The 17,027-nt window shown below is 57.5% G+C and overlaps 1 protein-coding gene and 1 pseudogene across 1 annotated transcript in view; both read left to right on the forward strand.

Moving 5' to 3' along the window:
- Positions 1–7,297: 7,297 nt before the first annotated feature.
- Positions 7,298–7,870, forward strand: LOC109372922 (ADP-ribosylation factor-like protein 6 pseudogene; annotated as a pseudogene).
- A 4,137-nt stretch (positions 7,871–12,007) lies between these two features.
- Positions 12,008–17,027, forward strand: part of LOC109372918 (homeobox protein cut-like 1) — a 22,045-nt gene continuing 17,025 nt past the window's right edge. The window contains exons 1-2 of the mRNA XM_019626429.1: positions 12,008–12,063; positions 16,591–16,865. Coding sequence (XP_019481974.1) covers positions 12,008–12,063; positions 16,591–16,865 — 331 coding nt within the window. The remainder of the gene's footprint in view (positions 12,064–16,590; positions 16,866–17,027) is intronic.

Raw genomic sequence — 17,027 nt, forward strand, 5'->3', positions numbered from 1 at the left:
GGACCTGGGAGCCACAACGGCCGACCTGTATCTCCCATAATCATCTCATTTCCTGTCGAAATTGGAGAAACACCATCCCCTCATGCTGCCAACTTAGACTAACCCAGGCTCGATGCTGGCAGGAGCGGTGCCACAGGACTTGGGGTGCCTTTCAGAAAAGCTTGTTCTGAGACCCTGAGGTCAGGCGTAGGGACCAATGGCACGGATGCGGTGGATAGCACCGCCTGGCCACTCTGCAGCCTCACACCCATTTTTCTGGGGCGGGGGGAGGGCATTGGCAAGGTTGGGGTTGTCTCCTTCATCTTAATTAGCCCATATGTTTGGGGTCCACCTCATGCACAGGCAGCTTCTAGGAAGGGTGGTGGGAAGTTTAGCGTCTGGGACCCTTCCCATGGTGACAGTGAGCAAGCCCGTCCCACCTCCAGCCTCAGTGTCCATACTGGGCACCGCCCCACAGGCTGGCATGGCCCCCTGGCTTACGGCACTGCCACGGGGCCTCAGGCTGCAGAATGCTTCCAGGCGTGCTCTCCAGGCCTCCTGGGAGGGCCGCCCCGGGGAGACCCAGCAGTCCGTAGGCTGGCCTGCCCAGCACCCAGCCACAGCCGCCTTCTCTTCCAACTCCGTCCCCTTTCTCTCCCTCCAGGACACAGCCCTACAAGCCCTTGCTCATGGCTTGCTTTGGGGGAACCTAAACCAATGGACAGTGTGGTGCTGGGGCCATGATACACACGGTGTCAGGCTGCTCACAGATACTCCTTCTGCTGAGTCTGGCCTACAAGGTCAGCCATTTTTGGCCAGTCGGGATGGGAGAGGCTGGGGCCCCGGGGGACCATAGGGCCAGGCGCCTTGTTTTATCTCAGGTGTATGGAGTGCTGCTAAAGCAAGCCCCATCTTTTCCACAGACACACCCCACCTCCTCCACGGCCCCTCCTGGCCGCCTCCCCATCCCTGTGGGAAGCTGGTGGCTCATCCAGGCTCTCCTGTCCAGTGGGATCCCACCTCCCTCTTGGGAAAGCCCCAATCCCTGACCCAGCTCCGACCTCCATCTTCCCACTGGGGGTCCCTGGCCAGCGATGCGTTCACGTGGGGCGCCTGCCTCCCACCTGTGGCCCAGGCACAGCTCCATGTGCAGCCTGATCACGTTTCCCCAAACCCCTGGGGCTCAGAGAGGGCCTCCTGGAGGTGGTGTCAGGAACCTGGTGGACGGGCAGGAGCTGAGTGGGTGGGATGGGGGAGGCGCCCTGGTGTGTCTGTCTTACCCCTGGGGTGTGGGGCCTCCCTCAGGTCTCCAGCACCTACAGGGGCCCGGGCACCAGGGAGGTCCTGGCTGGGCCGCCTGCCACCTGGCCCTGCCACGCCCCCTGCCCCAAGTCTGCTTTCCCCACCACCGCTCCATGGGTCTGTTATATCTGGGTGCAGGACCCCAGGACACTGTGCGCTCCCAGACTAAAGGACCACACCGGTTCCCAGTCCCAGCTTGTCCAGGAGCATCATGGGAAATCAACCAATAACTGAATTGGGTGCCTGGCAGGAACCAGTGCCACACGGACCCCCAGGGACCCACGCTGCAGTGGAGGCGCCCCAGGCAGGCAGCTGGGACAGGCTCCAGGTGGGCCGGGAGTGGGGCCCAGCCCCTCCCCTTCTCCAGGCCTCAGTTTCCCCATCTGTAACGCTGGGGAGACCTAGCGAGGAAGGGGGAACTGAGGCACAGCTGAGGCCTTGAAGCCACAAGGCAGCTCAGAGGACAGACTCGTCTACGCAGCCTTCTGGATCCAAGCCTAGGCGAGGCCGGGCCCTCGGAGGCCCTCCCAGATCGGTCTCACCTCGTGCGTCGGCCTGGCCGGGAGTTGGGGCCCGTGCAGAGGGGCCTTCCCAGCACCTCCAGACTTGGCCCCCAGCTCTGAGCCAGATTCTAAACTGAGCTTAACACTTGGAAGGTTTGCTAGAAATCTCAAAGGTCAGCTGTTCTCATGTTTCCAGAATTTATTGATTTTGTCTGGGCTGGAAAAGCAACAAAAAGGCTTTTATTGCTCATTTCTGTGGCTGTATCAGGGGAGCCAAAACAAGTAACACTGTCACCCGGGACCTACTCCAGGGCCATGTGGCCAACATTTGGGCCAGGGCCGCCCGAGGGTCCACTTCGTCCTCCCGTCCCCGGTTCTCCCCTCCTCATCCCCACATGCCTGTCTGTGCACGGCCGTGTCCTCAGGCGCCTGTACCACATGTTTATGAGCCAACATGACCAGCACCCCCATACCTTATGGAGTGGGAGTCTGCGTGCTTTCTGCCCGACTCCCCGTTGAGCTGTCGGGTGGGCACACAGCAGTCCAGGTGGGAACAGAACCCCAGCTGCACTGAGAAGCGGAAAGTGGAGATGAATAAAGGGGGCCGAGGGAGAGCACGGAGCTCGGACAGGTGTGGGCGTCCCATGGCAGAGGCGCTCGCAGCCCCCACGTTTATGTCTCGGCTGGAGCAGGGCACTTCCAATCCTGAGCCCCGCAAGTCCTTCTTCTTGCCGAGGGCTGCCCTGGGTCACTTCAGGTCCCCTGAGACACCGACTCTTCTGAGCCACCACATAAGAAACACTGGCCGTGAGCTGGTGCCACCAGGGGGCTCAGCACGTGGTGCCCCCCCCCAACCTTATCTTCCCTCTTACAACTTTCCCCCTTGGCTCAAAACAGCAAACAATGAGTCCTGTGCTTCCACAGAGGAGTCAAAATCACAGACAGAAATGGTCATGATGAGTGCCAGGGGCTGGGGCTGGGATAGGGGCAGTCGTTTCATGCGGACTGAGTCCCAGTTTTACAAGATGAAGAATTATGGAGATGGATGGTGGGGATGGCTGCACCATATTGTGAATGCATTTAATGTCACTGAACTGAACACCTAAAAATGGTTAAGATGGTAAATTTTATGTTACCGTATTTCCCCATGTATGAGATGCATCCTTTTACGAAAAATTTAAGGTCTAAAAACTGGGTGCGTCTTGTACAGTGGTTGTATGAGCACAAAAACAAGTGCGAAAAAAAGTGGGAAATGCAAGTAAAAATAATCTACAACCACTGTATAAGACGCACCCAGTTTTTAGACCCCAAATTTTTCGAAAAAGGGTGCATCTTATACATGGGGAAATACGGTATGTGTCTCTTACCACAATAAAAAAAAAGTGCAGAAAAAAGAAAAAGTTCTATGCTGGGCGCGCGGGGTTCCTCTGGACCCTGAAAGACAAGCGTCCTGGCGATGCCATAAAACCCCAGCGCCCGCCTCCCCCGTGCTCCTGACAGAGAGGTTTGGCGATGTCGCAGTCACCCACCCTGGTCCCTGGTGGGGTGGACGCACCTTCTTCCCGGAGTTTAAATGAAAGCTATGCATTGGGGCGCCGGGTTTACGTTCTGTGGGCGGCATCGTTGGGGGTCCCCCGGGAAAGGAGAAGCCTCTGACTGCGAGCGTTTGCAGGAAGGACCTTCCGTGCTGTGGGACAGTTTGTTCCGGGACTTTCCTCTCTGTCAGCACGGGGGAGGCGGGCGCTGCGGTTTTATGGCACCGCAGGGACGCTGCATCTGAAATTGCGGCCATTTCTCAAAGCCGAGTGTTTGTCCCTGGGAGCTGGGTGTCAGCAGCCCAGGGGGTCCTCACTTCAGGATGCCCTGGAGGTTCCCGGATTGGGGACAGCGTGGGCCTCGACAGGCTGTGTGGCCCAAGCCCAGCTGGCAGCAGCTTCAGTCATGTCCCAGCAAAGCCTCAGCCCCAGGAACAGAGAGAAATCAGAGTGGGAAGCGAATGGGAGGGGCCCGGCCCTGGGAAGGGGTCCCCCCAGGAGGGGCCTCAGGGGAGGCCCTGGAGGAGGACAGCCCTGCCACTGGGGACCCACCAGTGTGGTTTGAGAAAGAACTTTCTCAGGGCAAAGCAGGTGCAATGATGGAGCACAGGCGGCTGGACCTGTCACCACAAGGGAGGGCTGCAGCCCCCTGCCCTCGAGGAGTGCACAGCCTGGGGGAGCAGGAGGTGAGCTCTCAGGGGCCTGGAGTCCAGGGGGGCTTCAGGGAAGAGGAGGGCAAAGCAGGCTCCCCCATGGGCTGCCTTCCCTCCCTCCCAGCCGGAGCCCCTGACTGCTCTGTGCAGGATCCTTTTTCTCCCACCACAGTCCACGTGGTCAGGGGGGACTGACCCCCCTCCTGGCTTCCAGGCTGCACAAGGGACCTGACCTAGAACCCCTCTGCCTGGAGCTGCTGAGCTGGGAGGGCATCACGCCACCTTGGGGGCCTCTCAGGAGAAAGCAGGCAAGCAGAGAGGGGGTGGAAAGAGACAGACCTGGTGACATCCACACCTGGCTCCAGGTGTGTCACCCACACCCCCAGCTTCTCATCTTAAGCTGCGGTGAGTTGGGTTTCGTCTTGGTAGCCGGGAGAGCACTGTTCGTCTTGTCATGGCCTTGACAGACAGCCCCCGATGCTCCGTCCCCAGCCAGGCACACATCACAGGCCTGCAGCAAGACTTTGCGACTTCTACTGAAACCTTGTTTTCCAGCCAGCGGTCAGCTGTGTGTTCACTGCTGCCCCAGGGTGGGCCCAGAGCAGGCCCGAGACCCGTGCATGTCGCAGGGAGCTGCCAACAGTGTCCTCATACCTGTGCCCTCCCTGGGGCCTGTGTCCATAGAAGCCACAGAAACCCCGGCACCGGTGCAGTGGCCGAGACCCCACCTCAGAGCTCCAGGCAGCATGTGACTCCAGGGTGTGGATTTGAGGGACAACAGTTTGCCCCCTAGCAGTGGCCACCCAGACCCCCAAGTCAGCTGCCCTGCTGAGAGGCTGGGGAGTGAGAGGAGGTGCCCCCAGCTTCAGCAGCAGCCAGGCCCGGGAGGCCCCCATTTGCCTCCTCGGTGCCTGGGAGAGTGGTGGGAACAGGCTGTGATGAGGTATGCATGGGCCTCTCTGCTGCGGGCGCATGGTGGGTGCTAAAAACACCGCATCTGTTGGAGCGATTTGCTCAGAGAGACAAAGGGAGGCGCTGAGGTCACAAGGTGGGGCGGTGACTCCCAGACCGGAGCCCCGTCCATGAGAACAGGCCATCCCATGCTCCTGTTCTAGGCACCTGACTCCTGCCCGTGGCCAGGCTGGGTGGGGACTGGCTGGTGTCAGCCATGGCGGGTTGCGTGCAGCAACACTGGCTATGGTTGTCCGGGAGCCGAAGGCCCGATCTTCCTGTCCACTCCCTGGTGGCGTCGGCCGGTCTCGGAGGCTCTCTGCACGCTGATGGGAGATAACGGTGCGCAGCTCTCGCTGGAGCCTTGAGAAGCGGCTGGTAGTTTTCCATCATCACAGCAAATGACAAACCTCACAGGAGGCCAAGTCAGGCTGGAAGATCCCTCCTCCTCAGCTGTGGCCGGGGGCACCTTTCCAGAACCATCTGCAAGCCCTGGTGGCCAGCCAGCCAGCCACCTCCACTGAGTGTTTACTGAGCCTCAGAGAATCACCTTTGCCTTGAGTGCAGCGCTTTACAGTTTGCAGAGCACCCCGCACCCACTGCCTCCCTCTGCTGGGTCCACATTCGTACCCCCATTCGTACCCCCATTTACAGATGGAGAAGTTAGCTGACGCCCAAGGGGCACATGGGAACTCACTGTACTTTCTGCTCAGTTGTGCTGTGAACCTAAAACTGCTCTAAAATATAAAGTCTGTTTTTAAAAAAATGTCATCTAAATGGAACCGTAGAGCATGTGGCCTTTTTGAGTCTGGCTTTGTTCACGTACGTGATGCTTCTGAGACCCATCATGTTTTGTGGGGCATCATAACTTGTTCCTCTGTCCTGCTGAATGGTTTTCCTTTGTGGGGATGGACCACAGTTCATTTTGCCACTTACCAGCGGGTGGTCTTTTGGGTTGTTTCCAGTTTTCTTGGCTATTACAAATGAAGATAATATAAACATTAAAAAGAAAAGCTCAGGGCTCGCAGAGGCGGCAGGCTGCACAGGCGGGGCGGGGCCACCAAGGGACCGAGGAGATGGATCGCAGCCCAGGGGCCGTGCACTTGCCTGATCCCCCAGATCGAGGGATCCCGTGAACGCCCCACGCTCAGGGCTCGAGCAATTTCCAACCCCCTGCCTGTCAGCTCGGGGACATGGGTGTGAGACCTCCTGGCCCTGCACTGTGTGCTCCAGCGGGGAGTTCCTGGGGCTGTGTGACGGCTCCAAGCCCCCCACCCCACAGGGTTGGTTTGTGGACTGAGAGCAGCAGCCGATGGCGCCCGACCTCCCAGAGGGCTGACCGTGGGCCAGGCTTTTCTGGCGCTTTCTGTGACCTCACGAGATGGGCGCTTGACAGTCCTCGGGCTACCCTGGAGAAACTGAGAGGCAGGGACTGACTCACATCTGTCACATAACCACGTGAGGGGCCAGGAGATGGGCTGAGGGTCTGTTATGGCTGAACTGTGTCCCCCCAAATTCACATGTTGAAGCCTTAACACCCCAGCCCCAGACTGTGACTCTATTTGGAGGTTAGGTCTGTAAAGAGGTGACTGAGGTGGAGTGAGGTCACTGGGGTGGGTCCTGATCCAATGTGACTGGTGTCTTTATAAGAAGAGGAGATCAGGACACAGACACACACAGAGGAAAACCATGTGAGGACACAGAGAGAAGATGGCCATCTACACATCAAGAAGAGAAGGCTCAGGAGAAATCTATCCTGCCGACACCTGAATTTTGGACTTCCAGCCTCCAGGACTGGGTGAGGACACGTTTCTGCTGTTTAGGCTCCCATCTGGGATAGTGTTAGGGCTGCCCCAGGGCACACGCTCCCAGCTGCGCTGTTCACAGACGAGACTGTGTCCCAAACCAACATGCAAGCAGGAAGCCGCTCACCTTCAGCTGCCCCCCCTCCCCGGACCCCCCACTTACCTCCGGGTCAGGCCACCTGCACACTGCACACCACGGTTTGTAATGTTAAATGTGCTTGTGTGGTTCTGTGGCCACTGCCTGTCCCCTGACAAGACCGCAAATGCCACGGGGGCGGGGCTGTGTTTGCCTATTTGCTGACCTGTCCCCAGGCAGACTGTAGACTCTCAATAGATGGGTTTCAAAGAAATAATCATCAGAGGCTACCAGGTCACCCAACTTGTAGGTGCGGCTTTTCTCGAGGCCAGTGATCCTTCCTCTCGAGGCACAGAGATGAAGGCGAGGGACGCAAGCACCAGGTTCCCATGCCAGAGACGGTACGAACGCGTGCGTCCATGCCTGTCCTCACCAGCTCCTGGGCAGAACAAACCTCAAAGACCAGCTGGTTTGTAAATATTCGTGTCACAGGATGGGATTGCTGGACAGACTTTCAGGCTTGCTTGGCCTGAAGCAGGAAGAAACTCCTGTGTTGTGCCTGGGGCTGGATCAAGTGGTGAAACAACAGCCATTAAAAAATGTAATCCTTGAGACGCTCAGTCTCAAGATAGAGTTCCCGCATTAGGGCTCAGCATAGAAATTCCGATTGTCCAGTGTGTCTTTTACAGTGTTTGACATGTCAGGTCAAGGAAGATACAGAAATCTCTGGGAACACTATTTTGAAGAAGGACGAGCCATTTTTTTGTCACTGATAGTAGTGATAGATTAAAAATGGTCGTGGCCAAAGGGGAACCTGGCACCCTTTTGAATCACCCAGACATTAAGCACCGCTGGATACCAGTCATATTAATTGCAAGCAAAATGGACCTTAGCGAGGTGGTGACTTCTGTAAGGGTCTCAGTCGCTGTGTTCGGAGAACATCAAAGATAAGCCGTGGCATGTTTGTGCTCGTGACACCGCGGCAGGAGCAGGGTTGCAAGGACGTGTAGATTGGCTTCAAGATCAGACCCACATTGCGGAGACATGAAAAGATACTATTTGTCAATTCGTGGAATATATCTTAAGGCAAACTCAATACTTTAAATTTTTAAAAAGATGTTTGTGCACCTAAGAATACTTTATAATATCCTGCTTGCACCTACAGGCTCTGCATGAGCTTTGTAAGAACACAGGACTTCAGGCACGTTAATCTGGCCATGAATTATGTGAAAATTAAATTCTCAGAAGGGCTCCCCAGAATTATCAACTTCTTGATAAAGGTCTACATTGGATTGTAATGTAAATGTTTAACATCAGAGTTAAAATCCATCTCAATAGCTCCTCATGAATTATGATATCTTTAATGTATTTTGTTTTTGAAATTGTCTTCTAAAAAGTTAGTTTATGGTATGACTTTGCAGTACGACTTGTGCTTGTGTAAAGAACTTTAAATATTTATAAGGGGCCATGGGTAGTTAATGTGCATTAGATTTTAACTATATGTCACCATCAATAAAACATAAAATGTAAAGAAAAAAAAACAAATGGTCATCAACGTTTGTTTTTTTCCCCCATAATGACAACAGTAACTATAGGAGGACATTAAATTCCTGTAGAATCTCATTGACTTCTGTTTCTCAGGTGCCCACATGCAGTTGGTGCTGAATGAGTAAAATGGATGATTGACTGGCAACAGACAACTTGGTGGGGGCCCCTGTTCACTCCCATCCACATGTGGGTGACCCCCATCTCTGACATCCAGGTGACTCCATCTCTGATGCTCAGGTGACCCCAGCCACCCTGGTCACTGTCCACTCCCTCTGGTCAGCTGCCTGGGATTTGAGTCCCACTGTCACCCAGACAGGCTCCTCCCAGGATCTGACCCTGGTGTGCCCCCAGTGGCTTTATGGGGAACTCACCCCTGGGCTCTGATCTTGCCCCCCAGGCCAGAGCCAGCACAAACACACTTAAAGAAAGAAAGTGAGAAGGGAGGGAGAAAGACACGTACGCGAATTTGGCCGACTTTCTGCTGGTCCCAAAAATTTCCCAGGAAGTTTATCCTAACAGCTAGGGTTGAAAGTTCCCAGAGGCAAATTCTCTCTTCATCAAGTGGAAAACTCCCAAAAGTCAGGGCAGGGCTGATGAGGACTGGATCGCCCCAGGGAAGTGGTGAGCTCTCCATCACCAGAAGTTTGCAAGGGGGTGGGGTGGGGTGAGCAACTCCAGGGTTGGGAGGCTGTCCAGGAGCGGGGACATGAGACCTGCGGAATTCTTCCAGCCTGAAGCCTGTGCTGCTCAACTTGCCACAAAACCCTCGACTTCCTGTGGCCTAATTCCCCCAAATGCAGAGGGCACAGGGCCAGGCCAGGCAGTCGCCCCTCCAAGTCCCCTCCCCACCCCTGTAACCCCCTCTGTGCTTTTCTGATTATTGGGGGAGCCAGCAGGAGGAGTTGGGAGGAGGATGACCTCATGGCCTTGGCTCCTCCCTTGAGTGGCTAGGTGGCCTTAGAAAACTGCTTGAGACTTTCCGAGCCTCAGTTTCCCCACCAGAAAAATGGGTCCAGCTGGTCTCCGGATGTTTTGAGGCTCAGTTGTCCACGATTCTGAGTATACCAGGGGCACCCTCCTCCTGGGAGCAGAAAGCGGGAGAGGAGCACACCTCTCACGATCACTAATTCCTCAGTGACCCCAGACCTGGGATTCTGACGGCGTCGTTAGCTCCGTTTGACGGAAAGGACCTGCTCCCTTCATGCCGGCCGTGTATTTGCCCAGCATTGATCTCCACATCCCCATCCGACCGGAGGCACCTTGAGGGCAGGACTGTGTGTTCAGTACGTTTATAGCCGATTCTTCCAACATGTATTAAGTGCCTAGTGTGTGCCCGCCTCTCTGTGGAGTCTGGAATGAGGTGAAGTGGGGTAGATGCAAACGGCCCTGGAGGCCCGTGGCCTGGCCCAAATGCGCCCCCCACCCCCTGCGCTGGAACAGAGCCAGAGCGCCTGGCCACACAGGCTGTGCCGAGCCCCTCCCCTCTGCCAAGGGGCTGGCTCTGCCAGCGGAGAGGAGGACCTGCAAACCTGCCACCCTGACCTTGTGCCTAGGGCTCGGAAGGCCAATACCCCCAGAGCCCAGCGGCCAGGCCCCAGAAGAACTCGTGGGCCTAACCCTGGGGCCAGGCCTGCCCACGGGGAGCGCCCAGCCCACCCAGGCTCTCTGACACATGTGTTTCACAGCTGTTCAAGGGTCTCCAGGGCCCACACTAGCTCTTCACAGAAGCCGTGGGAGGAGGAAGGGGAGGAACCGGCACTGTTGCCTGTGCCCACTTTCCAGAGAAGGAGACTGAGGCTCAGGGGCTCACATGACTCAGTCTGGGTCCCAGACCAGTTGGGGCCTTAGGAAGCCTGAGGTCACAGTGCACAGCCTGCCTTAGCAACCCAGAGAAACCTCCCAGTGCCAGGCGACAGAGAGGTCGTGTGAGGCCAAAAGGGGTCCCGGGGGAGACGTCCATGGGACTGGACCCCGAAGCAGACAGCCCGGGCACTGTTGGCCAGTGGTCATTTCCTGGCCTCTCTGGGCATATTTAGAACCCTGCACTTACTCCGCGTTTGCCAGACACCCACGGCTGGACATCACAATCCACCCTGGGCAGCGGGGACCTGGGCAGTGCGCTGGGGGCTGCTGCGGGCTGCTGGGCCTTGCTGCTCACCGAGCGATGCCCAAAGCCACAAGGTCACTCCATGGTTTTCCTCCGACTGAATCCTTGCGGAAACAACAACAATCGGATTTTGAATAACAGCTTCATTTGAACCAATTAAGAGAGGACTGATTTTGTCTTAAATTCGATTTGCGATGGCAGCACGCTCTAAGGAAGCGGGTAACGGAATTGTTTTTCACTGCAAACATTTTGGCATTTTAGATCCTAGGTGGGGTGATTTGGAATCGTTTCTAAGACGACATAGGGAAACAAAGCCACCCGATCCACATCGTTTTTTATATGGCAGCTGAGGTTTTAGAGTGCAATTACATCAGAAATAATGAGACAACGTAAGAGATGTGTGATTCCTGGGCTGTGTCTGGTCTTATCGGTACAACAGTTCATCTAAGGGTGTTCACAGTGGAGGAGGGATGGAGATGAGCGCAAAGGCAGGCGAGCCGGCTCTGCACCCAGAAACCCGAGCCTCCCGGAGGTCTCCACGCCCAGACTTTGTTTTCTCACCCATAAAATGTGACTCGTTAACATGGAGGCCGAAGTCTTGCCGGGGTCAGTGTGGTGGGGCCAGGGACTCAAAACAGCCCAGCGTCTGGCCTCCAGGCAGCATCTCTTCCCATCACCCCCTCTCTGGAGCTTGGTTTCCTCGTCTGTAAAATAGGAGCATCCACACCGCGTGGCAGAATCACGAGAAGCAAACGCACAGCGCGCGGGCCCAAAGCGGGCACGCAGAGGGCAGGCTGGAGCTGCTGGGCTCGCAGTCCCACCTGCTCTCTGTTTTGATTGGTCCTCACGATCCCCACTCTGGGCCTCTTGTGAAAGGGAGACGGGGCTACTGAAGTGGACCACCCCTTGGGATCGCCCACTCAGAGCCCTGCGAGGAGTCCAGCCCCGCTTCTGATGGCCGCCTCCCGATCCTTCTGTTTTCTTAGATGCCGCACAGTCAAGGAAGAGCTAATTAAAAGGTGGGAAAGCCCGCCCACTGACAGGAGCAAATGCTCCAGCAGCCTGCCCTGCACATGCGGTGGGAAATCCCGCGGCCCCAGAGCTACACGAAGTTTCTCCCCAAAGAGCTGAGAGCCCGGCTGTGGGTGTCCATATCAGCGTCCCCTGCACAGCCTGGGGACAGTGTCCGGGCACAGTGCACATGCCCTGGGTGGCTCTCGGGTTTGGAGTGCATACTCGTAGATGAACTGTTAGGGGTTTCCTAGTGGGAGAGGATGCATCTTCAGGGAGGCCCACTGTGCCTGGCCACAGAGCCAGGATGACACACTGCCCCGTGTTCAGTCTCTCCCCCCCAAGGCTGGGCTCCCTGCAGTGGGGGCGGGGGCAATACCCGGCCCAGCCCTGGGGTCCTGTGCCTGGGGAGGGCAGGGCTGGCAACTCCAAAGGATTTCTGGAGATGAGCCTGAGGGGCACATGAGAGGAGCTCAGGTAAGACGGGAAAGGTGCTCCTGGTGGAGGGCCAAGCGTGGGGCGAGGCGAGGTGGGAGCATGGAAGAGGGGGAGCAGGCGAGTCTGGAGGACCTGCCCCTGGAATCCGCAGCAGCGTGGGCTTGTCCAGGGACAACGGCAGCTGGGAGGGCCTACAGGGGCCCGCATCAGGTCAGCTTTGGGGGCTCAAGCGCTCATTCTACACCTGATTTGGAGGCCGCAGGCATCAGGGCCATGTGGCCACGGTCCCCGTGACTGCCATGCACCAAAGCCCTCCAGGCTCCCAGCCAGGGAGGGCAGGCTTGGGAGTGAAGGTGGAGTGAATAGGAAATGGCTCCGTCCGGTGCAGCTGGTGACAGAGGCTGGGCCTGGGGAGCTGTGTGGCTGCCCCACTGGGGTTCTCTCCGGTCCCCTCACCCCCACTAGAGGCAGACTCCCCAGCAACATGGGAGCTTGTGGAATGGTGCCCAGCATGGTTTTCCAGGCGGGTCCAGTGGCAGACCCACCGGTTCCAGCTCGTCCTATCAAGCTGGCAGCAGAGAGCTGGTATTGGATCCTATTCCCCTTTTCTCTGCTGCTGCCAGGCAGCTCGGGGTCCATTCTGTGCTCAGCCATGAGAGTGGGCGCCTTTAAACCAGGCTTTTGGGGCCACTGCTCCCACCCATCCTGCATGCAGAGCCCTCATCATGACATAATGATACCATCGTGCCCGAGGCTTTTACTGGGAGCAGCCACAAATCCTTTTGGCAGGAAAGAAATACAATTTCGTCCCCAGGGCTTTCTTTTGGCCCAGGGTTGGCAGTCGGCTCTGCTCCCCAGGCAGCTTTCAGAGGCATGGCACCGTGCCTGCCTGGAGTCACAGCCTTCACACCCCTGCCCTGCCCTGGCCTAGACCGGAAAGGACGTGCCACCTTTTTACAGATGGTGGAGACGGGGTCAGGGTCAGGCTAGGAATAGACCCAGGCAAACGAGACACTTGTACCACCCGAACCCCTCCTCCTCCTCTCCCTCACACCCCACCCCCTTGCCCCCAGCTGCATTTGAGGCTCTCAACAACCCAGCTGGTCAGATGGGAGGCTGACCCTCAGGAATGGGGACAGGTAGCCTGAGGTTCCCTGGCTGCTTATGGCAGACCCAGAGCAAGGACATGGGGTCCTCAGGGTGGAGACGCTCACCAGGGTCCCTCCCTCTCCCTGATTCCTCAGCCTCGAGGACCAGAGTTCCACTACCACAGACTCCCACCCTACCACCCACATCCATGAAGTGCCCTTCAGATGCCCCTTGGCAAGCAGGGGAGGCCACTCACCCTTGCCCAGGGAGAGCCGCAGCTGGCACGTGGCCAGGTGCCCGTGGTGTTTCCCATGGGGTGGCAGAGCCCACGGGGCCCTGGCGCCTTCTGCCTGGCTGCCTCCCGCCTCCTTCTTATGTGTGGGGAGCTGACGGGGCTGATAGTGACAGGGGGCTGGGGTTCGGCTCAGCAAAGAGCTGCAGCTACCCAACCCGACTCGAGATGGGCCTGCCGGCGCCGTGTTTTGATCTGAGTCTGTGCTGGAATATCTGAGCCCTGTCGACGGATGTGATATAAAAATATAGCCGGCTGCCAGCACTGCCGGGAAAGACGGCTTCCCCGCCAGCAAGTGCCACGGCAACATGTCTTCCCCTGCCCCTCAGCCCCCACCCCCAGAGCCGGGGGCAGGATTCGAAGATTGGAGCTGCTTTTCCCAAGTATTAACAAGCCTGTCCTCTCCAAGGAAATTTTTTTTAATTCCATACTGAGCTGTAGGGGAATATTTTGGATTATTCTTCCTCCTCCTTCTTTCCTACAAACTCAGCAATTGAATTAAAATACAGGAATGAATTGGGTCAGGTTCAGCGGTCAAGCCCAGCCCCCCACTCAGGGTCCACCTTCCAGGATCTTCTTGTGAACTTTTAAAACATTTTTTTCCTGAAATCTCCTGAACCTGAGGAAAACCTCAGGCAGAAGGCACTGTGTCAGGTGCTTCTGCAGTGCGAGGCCCAAAGGACATTCCTTGCAGGACACTGGAGCCGGGGCGCCAAGGCACGGACTCCACAGAGCCGGACACCTCTGGGGTCATGGTGCACTTTGCCCCCTCACACCTGTGGCCCAGATGCTCAGTTTTGGGCCTCAGTTTCCTCAGCCACAGAGTGGGGCTGACAAGAGCACCGCGGAGTAGACGTGAAGATAGGAGAGCCACTGTGTGGGTGAATGGGCCGCCGTGGACAGGTGGGCAGAGGTCTCGGCCCCCACTTTGTAGAGCAGAGAAATACCCCTGAAGGATGTTCTTGGACCACAGTGGGAGCAGTTGGTGTTCAGGGGTACCCAGCGAGATGTCAGTGTCCCCACTTCATCGATGCAGACAGCGGGGCCTGTCTCCCTGCCCCAGAGCAGGGTAGGAAGCCAGGTTCTGTCTCTGTTTATCCAGCTGAAAAGAAAGGCTCTCCAGGTGGTGATCACATGTTGGCTGAATGGGGGATTAGACAGCCCCAGCGACAGCCCTGGAAGGTGCAATTCCCGGGATCAGGGGAGAAAAGGAGCAGGGTGTGTTCACAGGCTTCCATGGGCCATATTCCAGACTCAGAGCCCATCCCCAAGAGCCCTGGGGGGGGGTGTCCTTGCCCCACTGCAGCTCAGAGGCAACACCAGGGTCAGTTGTGCCACATCTGAGGGACGGTCACCCCTCTCGGGCCCCAGATTCGGTTGGTAGGTTGGACTATAGATTGGCAGGCTTGGCAGGCCTGAGCTTCCAACAACACCCCTCACCTCACAGGAGGGGTGCTGAGGCCCAGAGAGGGCAGGGGTTTATCTGAGCTAGCTCAGCAATCCTGCGACAGAGCCGGGCCTCTGACGTAGATGCCCCGTCCAGGCTTCAGCTCTTGTACCTGCCGATGTGAGCGTGCCCACATGGGTTAGTGTGAACAGGGCCTGCGAGAGTGTGTCCCTGGGGTGATGAGGCCTGGCAGCTGCACAGAGGTGGGGCTTCTCCAAGGGACAGCCCTGGCAAGTGGACCAGGAAAGGGGCCTGTTCTGGATCCTGATTCGGGGGGTGGGGGCCTGGGGATGAAAGGCAGAACCCAGGCCTGACCCCTCCCCAGCACAGAGCTGCTGTGGCCACCACAAACCAAGGACAGATGGGCGGAGATCCAGCAGGGGCTGGGCGGGGGAGGGGCACAGAGGGACAGACACAGGATAAGATGGTCCCCAGCAGGGGTCCCAAACTTGTGCATGCATGTGTGTTCGCAGGCCTCCACCTCCTTGCAGGGCCCTGATCCCTCCACTCCAGCTGTCCCAGAGTTCCTGGGCTCTGAGAGGGAGGCTGGCAGAGTCTGGAGAGACGTGGCCACGCCAATACTTTACTGTCCCTTCTTCTAGCCACCCCTCCTCAAGCTCCAGTGCGGGTGAGCACAGACACTGAATGTGGGGTGTGGCGGGAAGAAGGCTGGACTGCACTGGGGGAAGCCAATCAGATGGCAGGGGGTGGGGACAAGGGACAGGCAGGCTCCAGCCCCCTGCAGGCTTTTCCTACCCCCATGCCTTTCCTGCCTCAATATTCAAAACAATAAGAAATTGATAAAGGCCCCTGGTTTGGAGTAAGGCACTGGGGCCTTGCCGTGAACTCAACTGCCCTAGACCTGCTTCTGGGCAGATCTCACCCAGCCTATGTCCTCCCAAGTGCCAAGGCCACCAAGTGCTCAGAGGCTGGGGCTGGCCCACAGCTATTGGGGGCAGAGCTGCAGCCTTGGATGTGAGAACCCCACCTCCTTCCACTGGAGAGGGGCTGCCAGGCCAGGGCAGGCACTGGATTCGGAGGGTTGGGGGGGTGGGAGTGTGGGGGGGAACAGGGATGGAGATGAAGGGAGGACAGAATCTAAATTTGGAGTCAATTTGGGAGTTCTTGATTTCTTCTGCCTCTTAGCCAGTTACAGCACAAGAACTTTGAGAATATATATCTTATTCGTATGTATAACATTTCGCTTAAAGGGAAAAAAAAAAAGACCTGCTCCTTCTTATGCAAGAGGGGAGGTTGGAATCTGGTGACCTGGGGTGTCCTCCTTGCACCCCCCGGGGGGAGTTTAGGCAGGGTGAGGGTCTAGAAGGTACCTCCACCAGAGCGGCTTAAGGACTGACTGCTGCACCCGACACTTAGATTACAAAGGTTTATTTAGAAAATAGTTTGGTTGTTGGGCTGTCATTTTTGGCAAACATTTAAATACTTTCAGAGACCAAAGATTGTCAGTGCCCGCTTTCCTGCTCCCCAGACAGCCGCCCCCACTAAGTCCTGGGGAAGTCAGCCCTTGCTCAGAGGTGGAAGGGGGTAGAGGTGTGCGTCTGGGGGGGGGGGCTCTGTTCTCCCCCCATGCCCCGTTTTGGAGGTTGCAAATGCCTGTGGTCTAAGACCCTGACCTCACAGCCATACCTCAGCAGGGGCTGGATCTAGGCCTGCAGCCCCGAAAGCAGCTCCTTGCTGAACCGGGAAGGCAGAGGGGTCTCCCCTTTCTCCTCCCCTCTCCCGGAGGGCCCTCGGGTCTCTCAGGCCATGCTCCTGCTCTGCGCCCTGAAGGCCAATCCATTCCTGAGTCTCTGGGAGAATCTAACCCCGCTTTCTCCTGGGGGCCACCCCCAGAGTCTCCGCCGGAGGCGGGGCGGGCAGGTCACTGCCTGAAGCCCCTTCTCCTCCTTCGGAAGAGGATGTGCTTGAAGGAGCGCCGGAAGTCCTGATTGAAGACGGTGTAGATGACCGGGTTGAGCGAGCTGTTGCAGTAGCCGATCCAGAAGAAGAACTTGAAGAGCGGGTCGGGCACCTGGCAGGCCTCGCGGCAGATGCCGTACAGGCTGTAGCTGAAGAAGAAGGGGAACCAGCAGAGCACGAACACGCCCATCACCACGGCCAGCACGAAGGTGAAGCGCTTCTCGCGCGCCTGGGCCACCTTGCGGCGGCACACGCTGCTGCGCGCCCGGCGTCGGCGCGACAGGAAGAACTCGACGGAGCGCGAGCTGGCGCGCGACAGGCGCCCGCTCGGGCCCGGGGACCTCGCGGCGGCCAGCGCGCCCTGCTCGGCC

Source organism: Hipposideros armiger, unplaced genomic scaffold, assembly GCF_001890085.2.
Source record: "Hipposideros armiger isolate ML-2016 unplaced genomic scaffold, ASM189008v1 scaffold_677, whole genome shotgun sequence".
Taxonomy (NCBI): Eukaryota; Metazoa; Chordata; class Mammalia; order Chiroptera; family Hipposideridae; genus Hipposideros; species Hipposideros armiger.